General features: G+C 47.1%; 1 protein-coding gene and 2 gene segments (V, D, J or C); all 3 read left to right on the top strand.

The window, feature by feature from the left end:
* Positions 1–16,588, top strand: part of LOC101002206 — a 203,862-nt gene that overhangs the window by 146,724 nt on the left and 40,550 nt on the right.
* The window catches only part of LOC100999905, a 221,769-nt gene that overhangs the window by 174,027 nt on the left and 31,154 nt on the right, over positions 1–16,588 (top strand).
* On the top strand, positions 4,777–9,218 carry LOC100999051 (trypsin-2-like). Its single transcript, XM_021935377.2, has 5 exons — positions 4,777–4,858; positions 6,621–6,780; positions 7,830–8,083; positions 8,485–8,621; positions 8,925–9,218. The coding sequence occupies exons 1-5, from the start codon at positions 4,777–4,779 to the stop codon at positions 9,075–9,077; spliced, it is 786 nt and encodes a 261-aa protein (XP_021791069.2). The 3' UTR covers positions 9,078–9,218.

The raw sequence follows: 16,588 nt of genomic DNA, 5'->3' as shown, positions 1-16,588 counted from the left end.
CTGTCCCAAGTGCTTGTGGACACCCCAGGGAGCTGGTACCAAGGGCCAAGAACAGCCAAGGAAGACAGACAAGTTCAGAGCACACTTCCAGTTACAGGGAACAGAGCATAGGTCTCCAAGTGTCCATGAAGGAGCGTGCAAACTGCAGTGATGAGTAGAGTAAAACCTCTACATGGAGCATAGCATTCCTGGCAAACACAGGGGACCACAGTCCACGTGCTGTGGAATACACCCAAGTATGCATCAGACACTTGTTTGGTAAACAGTAAATGTGTCAGATCAATTACCTTAAGAGGGTCATCTGTGCTCCAGATGTGATTCATGTGAGGAGACGGCTACCACTTACTACCTTCAGAGGAAAACAGGGCTCAGGGCTCACACACAATGACAGATACACACGGTTTACCCAGAAAGTCACTGCATAAAAACATTAGTTTGTTCAACACGGATTTGGTTTTTATGGAATCCAAACGCAGACCCTAGTTCACCTTACAGCCTTGAGTTTGTCGGCTTATGGAGAAATATATACAGTAGTCAAATAGAGAAGAAACTTACACTTTTTCCCTTTCTTACCATAATGTCAGTATCCCGTCTGAATGTCATCATCACTCAAGAGTCAAGGGAAGAACCAAATGCTTCATATAAACAGGACCGGGCGGGAGTGTTAGTTTCCACTGTTTTCTGTCTCCATTCAGATCATTCCTATCAAAGCCCAGCTGGTTACCTGAAGCCAAGAGACAGACATAAGTATACCAATGGCCTCCAGACGCCTGCTTCCACCTCCTACCTGGGCCACGTAGACTCTTTACACAGGAGAGTGAGTCACCCCACTCAGAAGGGTTGTCAGCAGAAACAGGGCATGAAAATCACAGATAACCATGGCATTTCTTCCAAGTGTTCAGTGTAAAATAAACCACTACCACCACCAACAAAAACACCTAACAAGCAAAAAAATGCTTATTCAAAATCCAAGACAAAATAGTGAGTGAGAGGCAGGCCATGTGGTTGCATGTTCTCAGGCCACACAGCTTTCCCAGTCCATTTGCTCACATGGAACCGTGAGATGTGAAGGTCTCCAGAGCGTGTGGTTGGGATTGAGGCTGCTACTGTTCACCTGTGGGTCCAGACAATAGGGCAAAGAAGCAGAAAGCTGCGACTCTGTCCACCACCACGGCTTATGCCCTCCTTCCCACAGAGGCTCTGAAGAGCCCCCATTTCAGCCTTCACACAAAACATCTCCTTCTGAATCACCACAGCCAGGCTGGAGTGCCGTGGCATCGTCTCTCCTCACTACAGCCTCTGCCTCCCGGGTTCAAGTGATTCAGCCTCCCAAGTACCTAGGATTACAGGCACCTGCCACCATGCCCAGCTAATTTTTTTTTTTTTTGTATTCTTGGTAGAAACAGGGTTTCACCATGTTGGCCAGGTTGGTTTTGTTGTCCTGACCTCAAGTAATCCAAAGTGTTGGGATTACAGGCATGAGCCACTGCTACTGGCCCAGGACCCATTTTAAAAAAATAATAATTTCTACTTTTATTTTAGATTCAGGGGGTACATGTGCAGGTTTCTTACATGGGTATATTGTGTGATGCTGAGGTTTGGGGCACAAATGATCTCATCACTCAGGCAGTGAGCATAGCACCCAATAGGTAGTTTTTCAGCCCTTTCCACCCTCCTTCTCTCTTCCCTCTAGTAGTTGCAGTGTCTACTCTTCCCATCTTTATACCCATGTATACCCAATGCTCAGCTCGCACTTATAGATGAGAACGTGATATTTGGTTTTCTGTTCCTATGTTAATTTGCTTAGGATTATGGTCTCCACCTCCATCCATGTTGCTGCAAATAACATGATTTCATTCTTTTCATAGCTGCATAGTATTCCACTGTGTATATGTACCACATTTCCTTTATCCAGTCTACCGCTGATGGCCACCTAGGTTGATTCCATGGCTTTGCTACGGTGAATAGTGCTGTTACGAATATGCAAGAGCAACTCTTTTTGGCAGAACAATTATTTTCCTTTGGGTAAATGCCCAGTAAAGGAATGCTGGGTGGAATCATAGTTCTGTTTTAAATTATTTCAGAAATCTCCAAAGTGCTTTCTGCATTACTTTGTCCATGAACTAATTTACACTCGGGCCAACAGTGTACACACGTTCCCTTTCCTCTGCAGCCTCAACAGCATCTTCCATTTTTTTGACATTTTAATAATAGCCACCCTGCAGCCAAGCTCTTTCAAGGCCAATGTGGGGAAGAGCCACAAACCTCCCTTTTCTCGAACAGAATTATTGCCTGCACACTGGTAGAGTTCTTGAATTCATCTGTCTTTCGTTGTTTGGTTTTCATAGAAAAACCAAAGGTAAAGTAGTATGACATTCCACACCTGAACCAGTTTGTAGCCACCAGAGCCTGCTGGGAAGGGTCCCTCAAGCATGCATTGATCTTGTCACCTAGAATTTGAGAGATCAAGAAGCCTGATAGCAACCGACCATACAACTGCCCATCAGCGCCCATCCTTTCACAGGATTAGCTCAATTCTGGCTCTGCAGACACTGGTAGCCACAGGTGACAAACCCTGGGTCTCTGTGGGCTTCCCTCATCACCCAGGGCCACAATGGGCTGCCTGTCCTAGGTGGAGACACAGCAACATTTTCTTAAACTGAAATGAGGCATAAATTCCCTTCACCAATAATCATCTGAGGGCACAGTCCCTGCCTCCTTCCTTGGGGATTTTAAAACACACATCTCTCTGACCAAACAGGTAGGTGAGTCTGACTTTAAATGGAGGAAAATCGGGATGAATTGGGGTATCAGGAATGAATCCCCAAGTGTTTTTGTGTTGGGACAAGCATCCACATCCCAAACTGTACCTGGAGATGGAGAAAAATGCAGGAGAGAAGACAAAAAATGGGGGACAAAGTGATTGAAAGTCATTGAAAGCTTCTCTCATGGTTCTTTCCAGCTCTGGTTGCTGTGCCAAGGTCTTGAGTGCAGGGAGGGCCTGCTCTGGCTGGGAGCTGTTGCTTTGGGAGATGGAAGTGTCACTTTACCTCCAGAAAACTCATTCAATCATCTGTAAAATGATCATTTGATCATCTGTAAAATGTAAAATCCCAAGGTGGTTGTGATGATAAAGTGAAAAAAGCATTCTTAACTTATATGAGTTACCTGCTGTATAGTAAGTTACGTGGTATATAGTAAGCACACAGATATGATTCACTGTTATCATAATTGAAGGACAGTGGTTTGGTGTGCTAAGCACTAAACACAAGACAGAAAGGTATCTTAGAGAAGCAGACAAAGAAATCTATAGTTCAGAATGAACAGTACTAAGAATGGCATGTTCTCCAAATAGAGCTTGGGCAGCTGGATCTGAGCCTATCCTACACACCCGAGTCTACAGTATGAGGTAACAGTCTCCACCTACAGCTACATTCTCTGCCTGCAAGGTCATTCCTTTTTGAAGAAAGATGACCTCAGAATGTACTGTGATCATTTAAGGAAGAGCACAAAATACTGGAGAAGGCTAGTCTTCAAGCTCTAGATACAGAAAATCCTCATATTTATGGCTGTTACTTTTCAGACAGAGAGTCAGAGCCACAAGCACTAATCCAAAAACCTCCTTTTCCAAAAATTTTTTCCATCTTCTACCAAGGTTCACCTCCCTGTTTAGTGCACACTGGTGTCTACAGTTGCTAGAGCAAGAGTCTCTCCCTATCCTCTAAGGCAGGAGTTCTATGACCCATCCAGGCCATGACTGCCATGTAGATGACACACCTCTCTGGTCAGGCATAACTGGCCAAGCCTGAGGTAGCCAGGTTTTGGAGCATTGATAATATGGGCTTTTCCTTTGTTGTCCCTAAATATGTTGTTTCATTTTGTCCCCTTGTCATGGGGGGACTCAGAAATTTGGTGGTGCAATTGGACAGGGCCGGGGGCTAGAGGGAGGAAGCAAATGGAAACCATTTAGCAGGGGTACAGGTGGAGAGGGTATCTCTGAGCAGTGGATCTCCTGGCTGTGGGGAAGCTGGCTCAGTGGCCATGCCAGGAGCTAAACCCGGAGGTTCTCTGTGTGTCCTCTGAACTCCACGGGCTCCACTTTGGCATTTTCTCCAATTGTCTCTGGTTTCCATTTGCTTCCTCCCTCTAGCCCCCTGGCCATGTCCAATTGCACCCCCAAATTTCTGAGTTTTCTCATTTTGTTCACCATCTCCAGAACATAACTGTTTCCTTTACCTTTCAAGGAATTCAAACTTGAGCTCTGCTCATTCCTGCCCATCACCAACCTGAGCTCAGAGTTGCTGAGAAGAGAAAGCACCCTCATAAGGAAGCTCCTCCTTTCTTTACATCATTAGACTTGAGTGCAGACAGCATCTCCATCTCCACACTGCTCTGGCCAAGTTGTGCCTCAGTCAATTACACAACTGTAGCCTTGGTAGGGCCCAAATCAGGATATTCTCTGAGAAGATTCACTTGGTACTGAGCCCAGCATAATCTCACTGCATCTAAAATAAAAAATTCTAGACCCACCCCTCCACATTTTCTTTACTGAACCCAATATGTGACCTAATTACCATGTGCTTATATCTCTACCTACTGCTCATTCTCAGATCAGATCATAACCCAGGTTTACCATGGTCCAAACTCTGACATCTAATCAGGGGCATGTCATTCTGGTTAATGCTGTCAGCCCCAAACAGGTGGGTCACTTTGCATCATGCTGAGTGCAGGTTGCCAGGGCCACCGTGAGGTTGCATAAAAAGAACCTATGACAGGATGCACATGAGACAGACAAATGTCTTCACATTGAAAAAGGGGAGGAGTGCATCATTGGTTTTCCATCCTCCAAATGTACTGAGTAAGCTCCTACCTACCCTGTGCCCCCTGCTTCTTTGAAACACTTCCCATCCTTGAGCCTTAGTAGGAAGGAGAACCACCTGGAAGCCCAGAATTGTATAGAATGTTGAGTCTCCCTTCTCCTTACCCCTTCGTGTTGGAATTCTCGTTCCCCAAAGTCTTGGATTTGACCTTCCCGCACACTGACTGAAGAGAAGCATCTTCATGTTCACAGGAGTAGGCCTTAGATAAGACTTTGCTCCTCTCACTGGGGCCCCAGGACACTGAAAAGCCAAGCTTGTTACCAACGCTTGCTCTTCCTTAAGTACATTAAATACATCCCCAATAGTTAAAAGGATTCTTAAACAGCCAGGCCATTTTCCCTCCTTCTAACCCTCATCTCCTTGGCCTAAGAAAGCCCAGCTGTGTGATCCGGGCTTTGGCGTCCCCTGTCTTCCCCATCCCAGCATCCTTGCAGGAAACAGCCAGTCTCCCTCTCTGCTCTGAGAAGGCAAGTTTCCTTATCACCTGTGAATCACAAACCCACAGAGTGGCCAAACTTAGCCGAGCTGATGCAAGACCCGGGAAAGGGGAAAGTTACAGGTGTGTTTGTACTGCAAGGAAACTGTACTGTGACCCTCACCTCACAGACACCTCCTCTTCCGATCCTCAGGAGGTATAAAGATGGGCCTTCCACCACCAGTCAGGCACACTCTACCACCATGAATCCACTCCTGATCTTTGCCTTTGTGGGAGCTACTGGTGAGTTTCATGCCCCGTCTCAGGCCCCACCCACCATCCTTCCTGGCAGACACATGCCCTTCCATTCTTGCTACCTCTCCTCTTTTGACGTGCTCTGATATTGTAGTTCCTCCATCTGGTTTCTCTACTTCCCATCCTCCTTGGGCTCTCTTTAAGCCTCACCTGTTTCACCTTCTCCCTGACTTCACTCCCACCACTGTCATTCATCCATATCTGCACTGTGGTTGGTAAAACTGGGAGACCAGGTGGGGCTGGCCCATGAAATGAAGCAGCAGTCTTCAGGCTTGGCTCCAACAGCACCAGAATAGCACCACTATACCTGCTCTTAACCTCAAATGCACCTGGGGAGGTTGAAAAATTACTGATGCCAGAGACTAAACTCTAGAAGTTCTAACTTCATGTTTCTGGGGGTGTAACCTGTGTACTAAGCTTTTAAGCTTCCTAGGTGATTTTTAACATTCCAGGCATGCAGCCAAGGTTAAGAATTGCTGTTCTATTGGCCAATAACAACATCTACCTATGTTCTTCCGAAGTGAACCTGGGGGCTGCGTCACCTCTGCCCTGACTGCACATATCTGAGCTGACAGGGAAGCTGGTCATGGCCAGGTCTACACAGCCAAGGGGTTTTCCTAGCTTGGGGAAAGTATCCTGACAATCCAGGGCTCAAATTGCCAGAGGAAGTGCACAGGCGATCAATAAAAGAGAGAAGCACACAGTGGGTGATCAACCACATCCCAGCTCCAATCCCACTGGAAGCACTGTGAGGACATTCCTTGAGACCTCAGCCTGGTTATCCCAGGAAAGATCTGAGCCCCCACTGGGCACGTAGCTACATACCCTGCAGACACAAAGACTTGGGAGCCACATCCAGTGATGCTCACCAGGGGTGGCAGTGCTCCCTCCCTTGCCTAGCCTCACTGTGCTTGTTAAGTATTTCTAATTAGCAGAAAGCAACCGCAGGCTAGGAGCACCACCCCTAATATGCCACTAAGGTGCCTTCTCCCTTCCCATCTCCACTCCAGTTGCTACCCCCTTTGATGATGATGACAAGATCGTTGGGGGCTACACCTGTGAAGAGAATTCTCTCCCTTACCAGGTGTCACTGAATTCTGGCTCCCACTTCTGTGGTGGCTCCCTCATTAACAAACAGTGGGTGGTGTCAGCAGCTCACTGCTACAAGACGTAAGTGTGGGGCCCCTGACTGCAAAGCTCCCAGCCAGGCTGCCTGGGCGAGCTTGGCTTCAGCCCAGGGAAGTACTAAGATTGGGTAGGATGGAGGGGAGAGGTGGTAGAGAAGAAAACTTGTTGGCAGCAGCTGACTCTCCAGAGCAGAGAGTGAACACAAGACAGGAACCTCTCACACCCAGGCAAATCCATGAAACAGCAAGGGTTGTGGTCATAAAAGCAGGCAGGAATGATCTTGGAGTGGACTGAGCTAGTGAGAAAAGCAGGCAAGTACTTTTGCTGGTTAGCTATACATTAAAGTCACCTAAGAAAGAGTTTTTAAAAATACTGATGCCTATGTCCTATCCCAGGGCAATTAACTCAAAATTTCCAGGAAGAAGGTGTGAATATCAGTGAGTATTTCATACTCTACCTCTGGTAACTGTAGAGTGTATAGACAGAGCTGAGAACCACTGCCTACACCAAGAACTCTCAAACATGAGTATGCCTCAGAGCCACCTACAGGCTTGTTAAGGCACAAATCACTGGGTCCCATCCCCAACGTTCTGATCAGTAGCTGGGGATAAGAACCAAGAATTTACATTTCTAACAAGTTCCCAGGAGATGCTAATGCTATGGATACCCTTGGATTAGATTACACAGAAGGGTGGTGCTCACCAGGACAAGAAGGGAGGGAGGAACAGGCACTGTGCACAACTAGCAAACACCTGGGGTGAAGAATGCTGGGAAAATGTCAAGTAGCTCCTTGTGCCCACAGTGCTATTGACTATGGAGATTGTGGGAAAGAGACTGGGTTGAGGAGCAGCCTCTGGTGGGATCACTTTGACTCTTCCCCAACCAACTACCACCAACAGCTGGAACAGAAAGGTCCTGGGTCTCGTACCTATACTGACCCACATCCCTCTCCTACCCATGCGATATGGCTACACACCCAACACATGCCTCCTGACCTGTCCATAAACAGGGAGCTTGAGGATGCTGGGGAAGGTGGGATGGGTGCCCTGACTGTGGGAGAAGGTCTTCACCATGCCTGCCCTGACCATCAGCCGCATCCAGGTAAGACTGGGAGAGCACAATATCAAAGTCCTGGAGGGGAATGAGCAGTTCATCAATGCAGCCAAGATCATCCGCCACCCCAAATACAACAATGAGACTCTGGACAATGACATCATGCTGGTCAAACTCTCCACGCCTGCCGTCATCAATGCCCGTGTGTCCACCATCTCTCTGCCCTCTGCCCTTGCAGCCGCTGGCACTGAGTGCCTCATCTCTGGCTGGGGCAACACTCTGAGCTTTGGTGGTGAGTGGGATCCTTTGTCCTTCTACTTCCCTCCATCCTCACAATTTGCAGAACAAAGCATGCCATTTACCTTGAATCCTCTCACTTCCAGGCTTAAAATACATTTCCAGTGACCATTACACACAGGCTCTGCACTGAGCACAAGAGAGATGCAAAGTCTCAAGGACTTGGCCCCTAAAATCAAAAGACAGGACAAATGGAGAACTTGCTATAATCATGTCTTGGGAGGGGCTCAACAATGATCATGTTGGGAACTAAAAGCCAGAGTCCCTTGCCAGGACTTACGTTTTGGAGTCCTGTCCAGGGCAGTGTTCCTCTTCAATGTTCCATCCTAGATTATTGTCTCCTTCTCTGGCCTGACCTACATTTCTACTTTATTGATCTCTTCCTGATCCTCACAGCCGACTACCCAGATGAGCTGCAGTGCCTGGATGCTCCTGTGCTGACCCAGGCTAAGTGTGAAGCCTCCTACCCTGGAAGGATTACCAGCAACATGTTCTGTGTGGGCTTCCTTGAGGGAGGCAAGGATTCCTGCCAGGTGATTTGAACAACCCTTCCCATGCTGAGGCTCCCAGCAATACCCAGGCCCCACCCGGGAAAAAAATTTGAACTCCCAAGGTGGGAGGCTAAGGAGCCTCCCTGCCGTGCCCCCATGGAGAAGTGAGGAAGGCTCCCTTGGGCTGCATGCTGTCTGCCTAGGAAGAACAGAGAATAGGCCACCATGAGAAGGACATGGCGCCACAGAGCTGGCTGGAAAGGGATCTTTTAATGTTCAGAGTAAATGTAACTATATTCCTCCTCCATCTCTCTCTTCATACAACTTGTCCCTTCTTCTTGCCAGCGTGACTCTGGTGGCCCTGTGGTCTGCAATGGACAGCTCCAAGGAGTTGTCTCCTGGGGCTATGGCTGCGCCCGGAAGAATAGGCCTGGAGTCTACACCAAGGTCTACAACTATGTGGACTGGATTAGGGACACCATAGCAGCCAACAGCTAAAGCCCCCAGTCCCTCTGCAGTCTCAATACCAATAAAGTGACCCTTCTCTCACTGTCTGTGTCTGTGCCTGCTGCCTCACACTCCTTCACACTGGAAAGCATCCTCCAGTCTCAGGTCAGACAGAGCTGTCTCCCTTAAATATAAGCAGAGCCCCTAGCTCCCAAAATGTGTTCCATGGCACACTAGATTAGCACATACGAAGAGATGGAATCCAAAAATAATAAGAAGCTTGGGTGAAAGCGGGGCACTGTTTTCCAGAGGAAAGAGTGTTTCAGAAGGTGGTCTTTAGGGGGCATTGATTTTTATTTGGGTTCTCACAGTGGTTACAGCTACTCTGCCTTCAGAACAATCACAGCACAGAAAATGTGTCAGCATCTTCGAGGTGGCCCAAAAAATCTGACCAGCTGAATCTTATTGCTAACATACAACAATAATGACAAACGCTGTTGGTGATGACATGCCTCTCCCAGGAAAGTGTTGGCACCAAGCCCTGGACCAAGCCTGCCCTTCTCATTCACCTGGAAAATCAGACTCAAGTAAATCTCCCTGGCCCCCTAACTCTTCCCTCAATTCCCTAGTTCCATCTCTGTGAACAGGCTAGAGAGATGTCCAGCCTACCATAGTAGGAGCCAGACTGAGACTTGGGAATCAAGCCCAGTTCTGCACACTTTATTTTCATCTTCTTTGCCTTTGGAGTAGGACGCTACAGTGAATCCCACAGCTAACACCAGCTCCCTACTCTGACCAGGGAAAGAAACTAGAGAGGGTCAGGATTCACCCATTTGATCAATTAACTGAGGAAGGATTCATTTTCAAAAAACTTGCTTGCCATTGAAACACTTCAAGTGAGTTATTTGAGAATCTTTTAAAAAGGTGGCTGGAAAGACATCTGAGGGCTATGACCCCATCCAGAAACTCTGACCACATGTTGACTGGTCTGTACCCACTGGATGCAGCAGAGGGAGGCAGGCCCCGCGGCATGTGTGGCACCTGCCAAAACCTCCTTCTGGCAATTCTGAGAGGGCCCATGTTGGGGCCATAGCTCATCCAAGCTCGTCACTGAAGATCCAAGCAAGTTTCTCTTTGAAATTCCACCTTCACCATCTGTCCCAAGCAGTTGTGGACACCCCTGGGAGCTGGTACCAAGGGCCAGGAGCAGCCAGGGGAGACAGACAAGTACAGAACACAATTCTAGTTAGTGAACAGAGCTCAGGCCTCCAAGTGTCCATGGAGCAGCGTGCAAATTGCAGTGATGAGTAGAGTAAAACCTCTACACGGAGCACAGCTTTCCTGGCAAACACAGGGGTCTGCAGTCCACATGCTGTGGAATATACCCAAGTAAGCATCAGACACTTGTTTGGTAAACAGTAAATGTGTAAGATCAATTACCTTGAGAGGGCCATGTGTGCTCCAGATGTGTGGTTCATGTGAGGAGACTGCTACCACTCACTATCTTCAGAGGAAAACAGGGCTCAGGGCTCACACACAATGGACAGATACACACGGATCACCCAGAAATTCACTGCATACAAACATCACTTTGTTCAACATGGATTTTGTTTTCATGGAGTCCAAAGGCAGACCCTAGTTCATCTTAAAGCCTTGGGTTTGTCTGCTTTTGGAGATATACATCCAATAGATAGATACACAGAGAAGACATATACATTTTTTCCCTTTCTTACCATAATGTTAATGCCTCGCCTGAATATCATCATCACTCAAGAGTCAACGGAGGAACTAAACACTTCATAGAAACAGGGCTGGGCAGGGAGTGTTAGTTTCCACTGTTTTCTGTCTCCATTCAGATCATTCCTATCAAAGCCCAGCTGGTTACCTGAAGCCAAGAGACAGACATAAGGATCCCAATGGCATGACATTCCAGACAGCTGCTTCCACCTCCTACCTGGGCCACTTACACTCTTTACAGAGAAAAGTGAGTCAACCCAATCAGAAGGGTTGCCAGCAGAAACAGGGCATGAAATCATAGATAGCCATGGGATTTCTTCAAAGTGGTCAGTGTAAAATAAACCACCACTACCACCACCAAAAACACAAAACAAGCAAAAAAATGTTTATTCAAAATCCAAGACAAAATACTGTGGGAGAGCCAGGCCATGGGGTTGCCTTTTCTCAGGCCACACAGCTTTCCCAGTCCATTTGCTCACATGGAACTGTGAGATGTGAAGGTCTCCAGAGCGTGTGCTTGGGATCGAGGCTGGTACTGTTCACCTGTGGGTCCAGACCAAGGACAAAGAGGCAGAAAACTGCAACTCTGTCCACTGCCACGGATTAGGCCCTCCTGCTAAGAGAGGCTCCGAAGAGCCCCCACCTCAGCCTTCACACAAAACATCTCCTTCTGGCTCAACTACAGCCAGGCTGCAGTGCCGTGGCATGGTCTCTGCTCACTACAGCCTCCACCTCCCAGGTTCAAGAGATTCAGCCTCCCAAGTAGCTGGGATTACAGGTGTGAGCCACCATGCACAGCTAATTTTTTTTTTTTTTTTTTTTTTTTTTTTTTTTTAGTAGAGACAAGGTTTCACCATGTTGGCCAGGCTGGTTTTGAACTCCTGACCTGAAGTAATCCAAAGTGCTGGGAGGACAGGCATGAGCCACTGCTCCTGGCCCAGGTTCCATTTTTTAAAAATAATTTCAACTTTCATTTTAGATTCAGGGGCTACATGTGCAGGTTTGTTACATGGGTGTATTGTGTGATGCTGAGCTTTGGGGCACAAATGATCTCATCACTCAGGCAATGAGCATAGTACCCAATCGGTAGTTTTTCACCCTTTCCACCCTCCTTCTCTCTTCCCTCTAGTAGTTGCAGTGTCTACTGTTCCCATATTTATATCCATGTGTACCCAATGCTCAGCTCCCACTTATACATGAGAATGTGATATTTGATTTCTGTTCATATGTTAATTTGCTTAGGATTATGGTCTCCAAATCAATCCATGTTGCTTAAAAGGACATGATTTCATTCTTTTCGTGGCTGCATAGTATTCCACGGTGTATATGTACCACATTTCCTTTATCCAGTCTAATGCTGATGGCCCCCTAGGTTCATTCCACAGCTTTGCTACTGTGAATAGTGCTGTGACGCACAAGCAAGAGCATGTGTCTTTTTGGCAGAACAATTATTTTCCTTTGGGTAAATGCCCAGTAAAGGAATTGCTGGGTAGAAAGGTAGTTCTATTTTAAATTGTTTCAGAAATTTTCAAACTGCTTTCTGTATTAATTCTTCCATGAACTAATTTACACTCTGGCCAACAGTGTATAAGCGTTCCCTTTCCTCTGCAGCCTCACAAGCATCTTCTGTTTTTTTGATATTTTAATAGTAGCCACTCTGCAGCCAAGCTCTTTCAAGGTGAATGTGGGGAAGAGCCACAAACATCCCTTTTCCAGAAGAGAATTCCTGCCTGCCCACTGGTAGAATTCTTGTTTTCATCAGTCTTTCATTGTTTGTTTTTCAAAGAAAAACCAAAGGTAAAGTGGTATGACCTTCCACACCTGAACCAGTTTGCAGCCACCAGAGCATGCTGGGAAGGGGCCCCTCAAGCATGCAGTGATCTTGTCACCTGGAATTTGAGAGATCAACAAGCCCCGATAGCAACCGACCGTACAACTGCCCATCAGCACCCATCCTTTCATGGGATTTGCTCAATTCTGCCTCTGAAGACACTGGCAGCCACAGGTGACAAACCCTGGGTCCCTGTGGGCTTCCCTTCTCACCCAGGACCACAATGGGCTGCCTGCTCTAGGCAGAGACACAGCAACACTCTCTTAAACTGAAATTAAGCATAAATCCACTTCACTAATAATCATCTGAGGGCACAGTCCCTGCCTCCGTCCTCTGGGATTTTAAAACACACCTCTCTGACCCAAGCAGGTAGGTGAGTCTGACTTTAAAGGTTTGGATATCAGGATGAACTGAGGTATCAGGAGTGAATCCCAAGTGTTTTTGTGTGGGGACAGGCATCCACATCCCGAAATGTACCTGGAGATGGAGAAAATTGCAGGAGAGGAGGAGAGAAAGAAAAGGGGGACAAAATGGCTGAAAGTCATTGAAAGCTTCTCTCAAGGTTGTTTCTAGCTCTGGTTGTTTTGCCAAGGTCGTGAGTGCAGGCAAGGCCGGCTCTGGCTGGGAGCTGCTGCTCTGGGAGATGGAAGAGTCACTTCACCTCCAGAAAGCTCATTTGATCATCTGTAAAATGGGCAATCCCATAGGTGGTTGTGATGACAAAATGAATAAAACATTCTTAACTTATATGAGTTACATGCTGTATAGGAAGTTACGTGGTATATAGTAAGCACACAGAAATGATTCACTGTTATCATAATTGAAGGACAGTGGTTTGGTGGGCTAAGCACTAAACACAAGTCAGAAAGATGTCTTGGAGAAGTAGACAAAGATACCTATAGTTCAGAATGAACAGTACCAAGATTGGCATGTCCTCCAAATTGAGCTTGGGCGGCTGGATCTGAACCTATCCTACACATGTGAGTCTACAGTATGAGGTAACATTCTCCACCTATGTTCTCTGCCTGTAAGGTCATTCCTTTTTGAAGAAAACTGACCTCAGACTATAGTGTGATCATTTAATGAAGAGCACAAAATACTGGAGAAGGCTAGCCTTCAAGCTCTAGATACAGAAATCCTCATATTCTTGGGTGTTCCCTTTCAGACAGAGAGTCAGAACCACAAGCACAGATCCAAAAATCCCCGTTTCCAAACACTTTTTCCACCTTCTACCAAGGTTCACCTCCCTGTTTAGTGCACACTGGTGTCGACAGTTGCTAGAGCAAGAGTCTCTCCTTATCCTCCAAGGTAGGAGTTCTGTGAAGACCCCATGACAAGGGGACAAAATGAAACAATGTGTTTAGGGACAACACAGGAAAACCCATATTGTCAATGCTCTGAAACCCGGCTACCTCAGGCTTATCCAGTTATTCGTGAGCAGAGAAGTGTGTCATCTACACGGCGGTCATGGCCTGGATGGGTCTTGAACTGTGGCAAGGTAAGGCTCCGAGACAAGGTGCCAGGAGAAAGATGAATTGAATAATCTATTTCTGCTAGGAAGAAAAGACCGGGAAGGAATCAAATATACCGTTTGTCCTCTGGGGACCTGTGCCTTGATCCTCAATGAATCTCCTTTTAGATGCCACCTGCAGCAATTCCCATACTTCACAAGGCTCTCCATGGCTTCCGTTGGCCTCATGATCAGCTCTGTCTGTATTCTTGGGCAAGAGAGAATCCTTCTGAATCTCATTGTCTTCCTCTATAAATGGAAACAATTTTACTCTGCACAAATCACAATTAGCATGTTTTGGGGAAGTTAGAGTGCGAAACTCAGCATAAACGAAAAGCAATGCACTACTGTTGCTTATGTGAAAACTCTTGTAAAATAGTCAGGCACCATGCACAATCTAAGGATAGCAGTGTCAGGTATGAGCCCATCAGTGACTAGAGGGGGTACCGGGTAGAGAGGGAATCTCTGAACAGTGGGTCTCCTGGCTGTGGGGAAGCTGGCTCAGCAGCCATTCCTGGAGCTGAACCTGAAGGTACTCTCTGTGTCCTCTCAACTCCACAGATGCCACTTTGGCATTTTTTCCAATTCTCTCTGGTTTCCATTTGCTTCCTCCCTCTAGCCCCCTAGCCATATGCAATTTCACCACCAGGTTTCTGATCTTTTCTCATTTTGTTCACCATCTCCAAAACATTCCTGATTCTTTTACCTTTCAAAAATTCAAACTTGAACTCTGCTCACTCCTGCCCATCACCAATCTGAACTCTGAGTTGCTGAGAAGGGAAAGCACCCTCATAAGGAAGCTCCTTCTTTCCTTACATCATTAGACTTGAGCGGAGACAGCACCTCCATCTCCACACTGCTCTGGCCACGTTGTGCCTCAGTCAATTACACAACTGTGTCTTAGTAACCTTGGTAGGGCCCAAATCAGGATATTGTCTGGGAAGATTCACTTTGTACTGAGCCCAGCATAATCTCACTGCATCTAAGATAGAAAATTCTAGATCCGCCCCTCCAAATCTCTGTCATTGAACCCAACATGTGACCCATTTACCATGTGCTAAAATCTCTACCTACTGCTGATTCTCAGATCAAAATGTAACCCAGATTTACCATGGTCCAAACTCTGATATCCGATCGGGGCCATGTCATTCTGGTTCAGGATATCAGCCCCGAGCTGGTGGGTCAGTTTGCATCACCCTGAGTGCAGGTTGCCAGGGCAACCGTGAGGCTGCATAAAAAGAACCTACGACAGGATACACATGAGAGAGACAAATGTCTTCACATTGAAGAAGGGGAGGAGTGTGCATTCGATTTCCATCCTCCAGATGCACCGAGAAAGCTCCTACATAACCTGGGCCCCCTCCTTCTTTGAAACACTTCCTATCCTTAAGCCTTGGTAGGAAGGAGAGCCATCTGGGAGCCCAGAATCCTAAGGAATGCTGAGTCTCCCTTCTCCTTATGCCTTATTGTTGGAATTCTCTTTCTCCAAAGTCTTGGATTTGACCTTCCCACACACTGACTAGAGAGAAGCATCTCCATATTCACAGGCATGAGCCTTAGATAAGACTTTTCTCCTCTCATGGGGACTGCAGGACGCTGAAAAGCCAAGCTTGTTACCAACACTTGCAGTTCCTTAAGTGTGTTAAATACATCCACAATAGTTGAAAAGATTCCTAAACAGCCAGGCCATTCTCCCTCCTTCTAACCCTCATCTCCTCTGCCTAAGAAAGCCCAGCTGTGTGATCTGGGACTTAGCTTCCCCTGTCTTTCCCATCCCAGCATCCTTCCAGGAAACAGCCGGTCTCCCTCTCTGCTCTCAGAAGGCAAGTTTCCTTATCACCTGTGAATCACAAACCCACAGAGTGGCCAAACATAGCCGAACTGATGCAAGACCCTGGGAAGGGGAAAGCTGCAGGTTTGTTTGTGCTTAGAGGAGTGGTGACCCTCACCTCACAGACACCTCCTTTCCCGATCCTCGGGAGGTGTAAAGACAGGTCCTCCACCACCAGTCAGGGACACTCTACCACCATGAATCCACTCCTGATCCTTACCTTTGGGAGCTGCTAGTGAGTATCATGCCCTGCCTCAGGCCCCACCCACACCTTTCCTAGCAGACACATACCCTTCCATTCTTGCCACCTCTTTTCTTTAGACTATGCTCTGATATTCTATTTCCTCCATCTGGCATCTTTACTTCCCAACCTCCTTGGGCTCTCTTTAAGCCTCAATTGTTTCAACTTCTCCCTAATTTCACTCCCACCACTGTCATTCATACATATCCGAGCTGTAGTTGGAGAAGCTGGGAAGGGAGGCCAGGTGGGGCTGGCCTACGATATGAAGCAGAAGGCTTCAGGCTTGGCTCCAACAGCACCAGAATAGCACCCCTATACCTGCTCTTAACCTCGAGTGCACCTGGGGAGGTTGAAAAATTACTCATGCCAGAGACTCAGCTCTAGACATTCTAACTTCATTTGTCTGGGGTGC

Source organism: Papio anubis, chromosome 4, assembly GCF_008728515.1.
Source record: "Papio anubis isolate 15944 chromosome 4, Panubis1.0, whole genome shotgun sequence".
Classification (NCBI taxonomy): Eukaryota; Metazoa; Chordata; class Mammalia; order Primates; family Cercopithecidae; genus Papio; species Papio anubis.
This window is presented reverse-complemented; position numbering and strand designations above follow the sequence as displayed.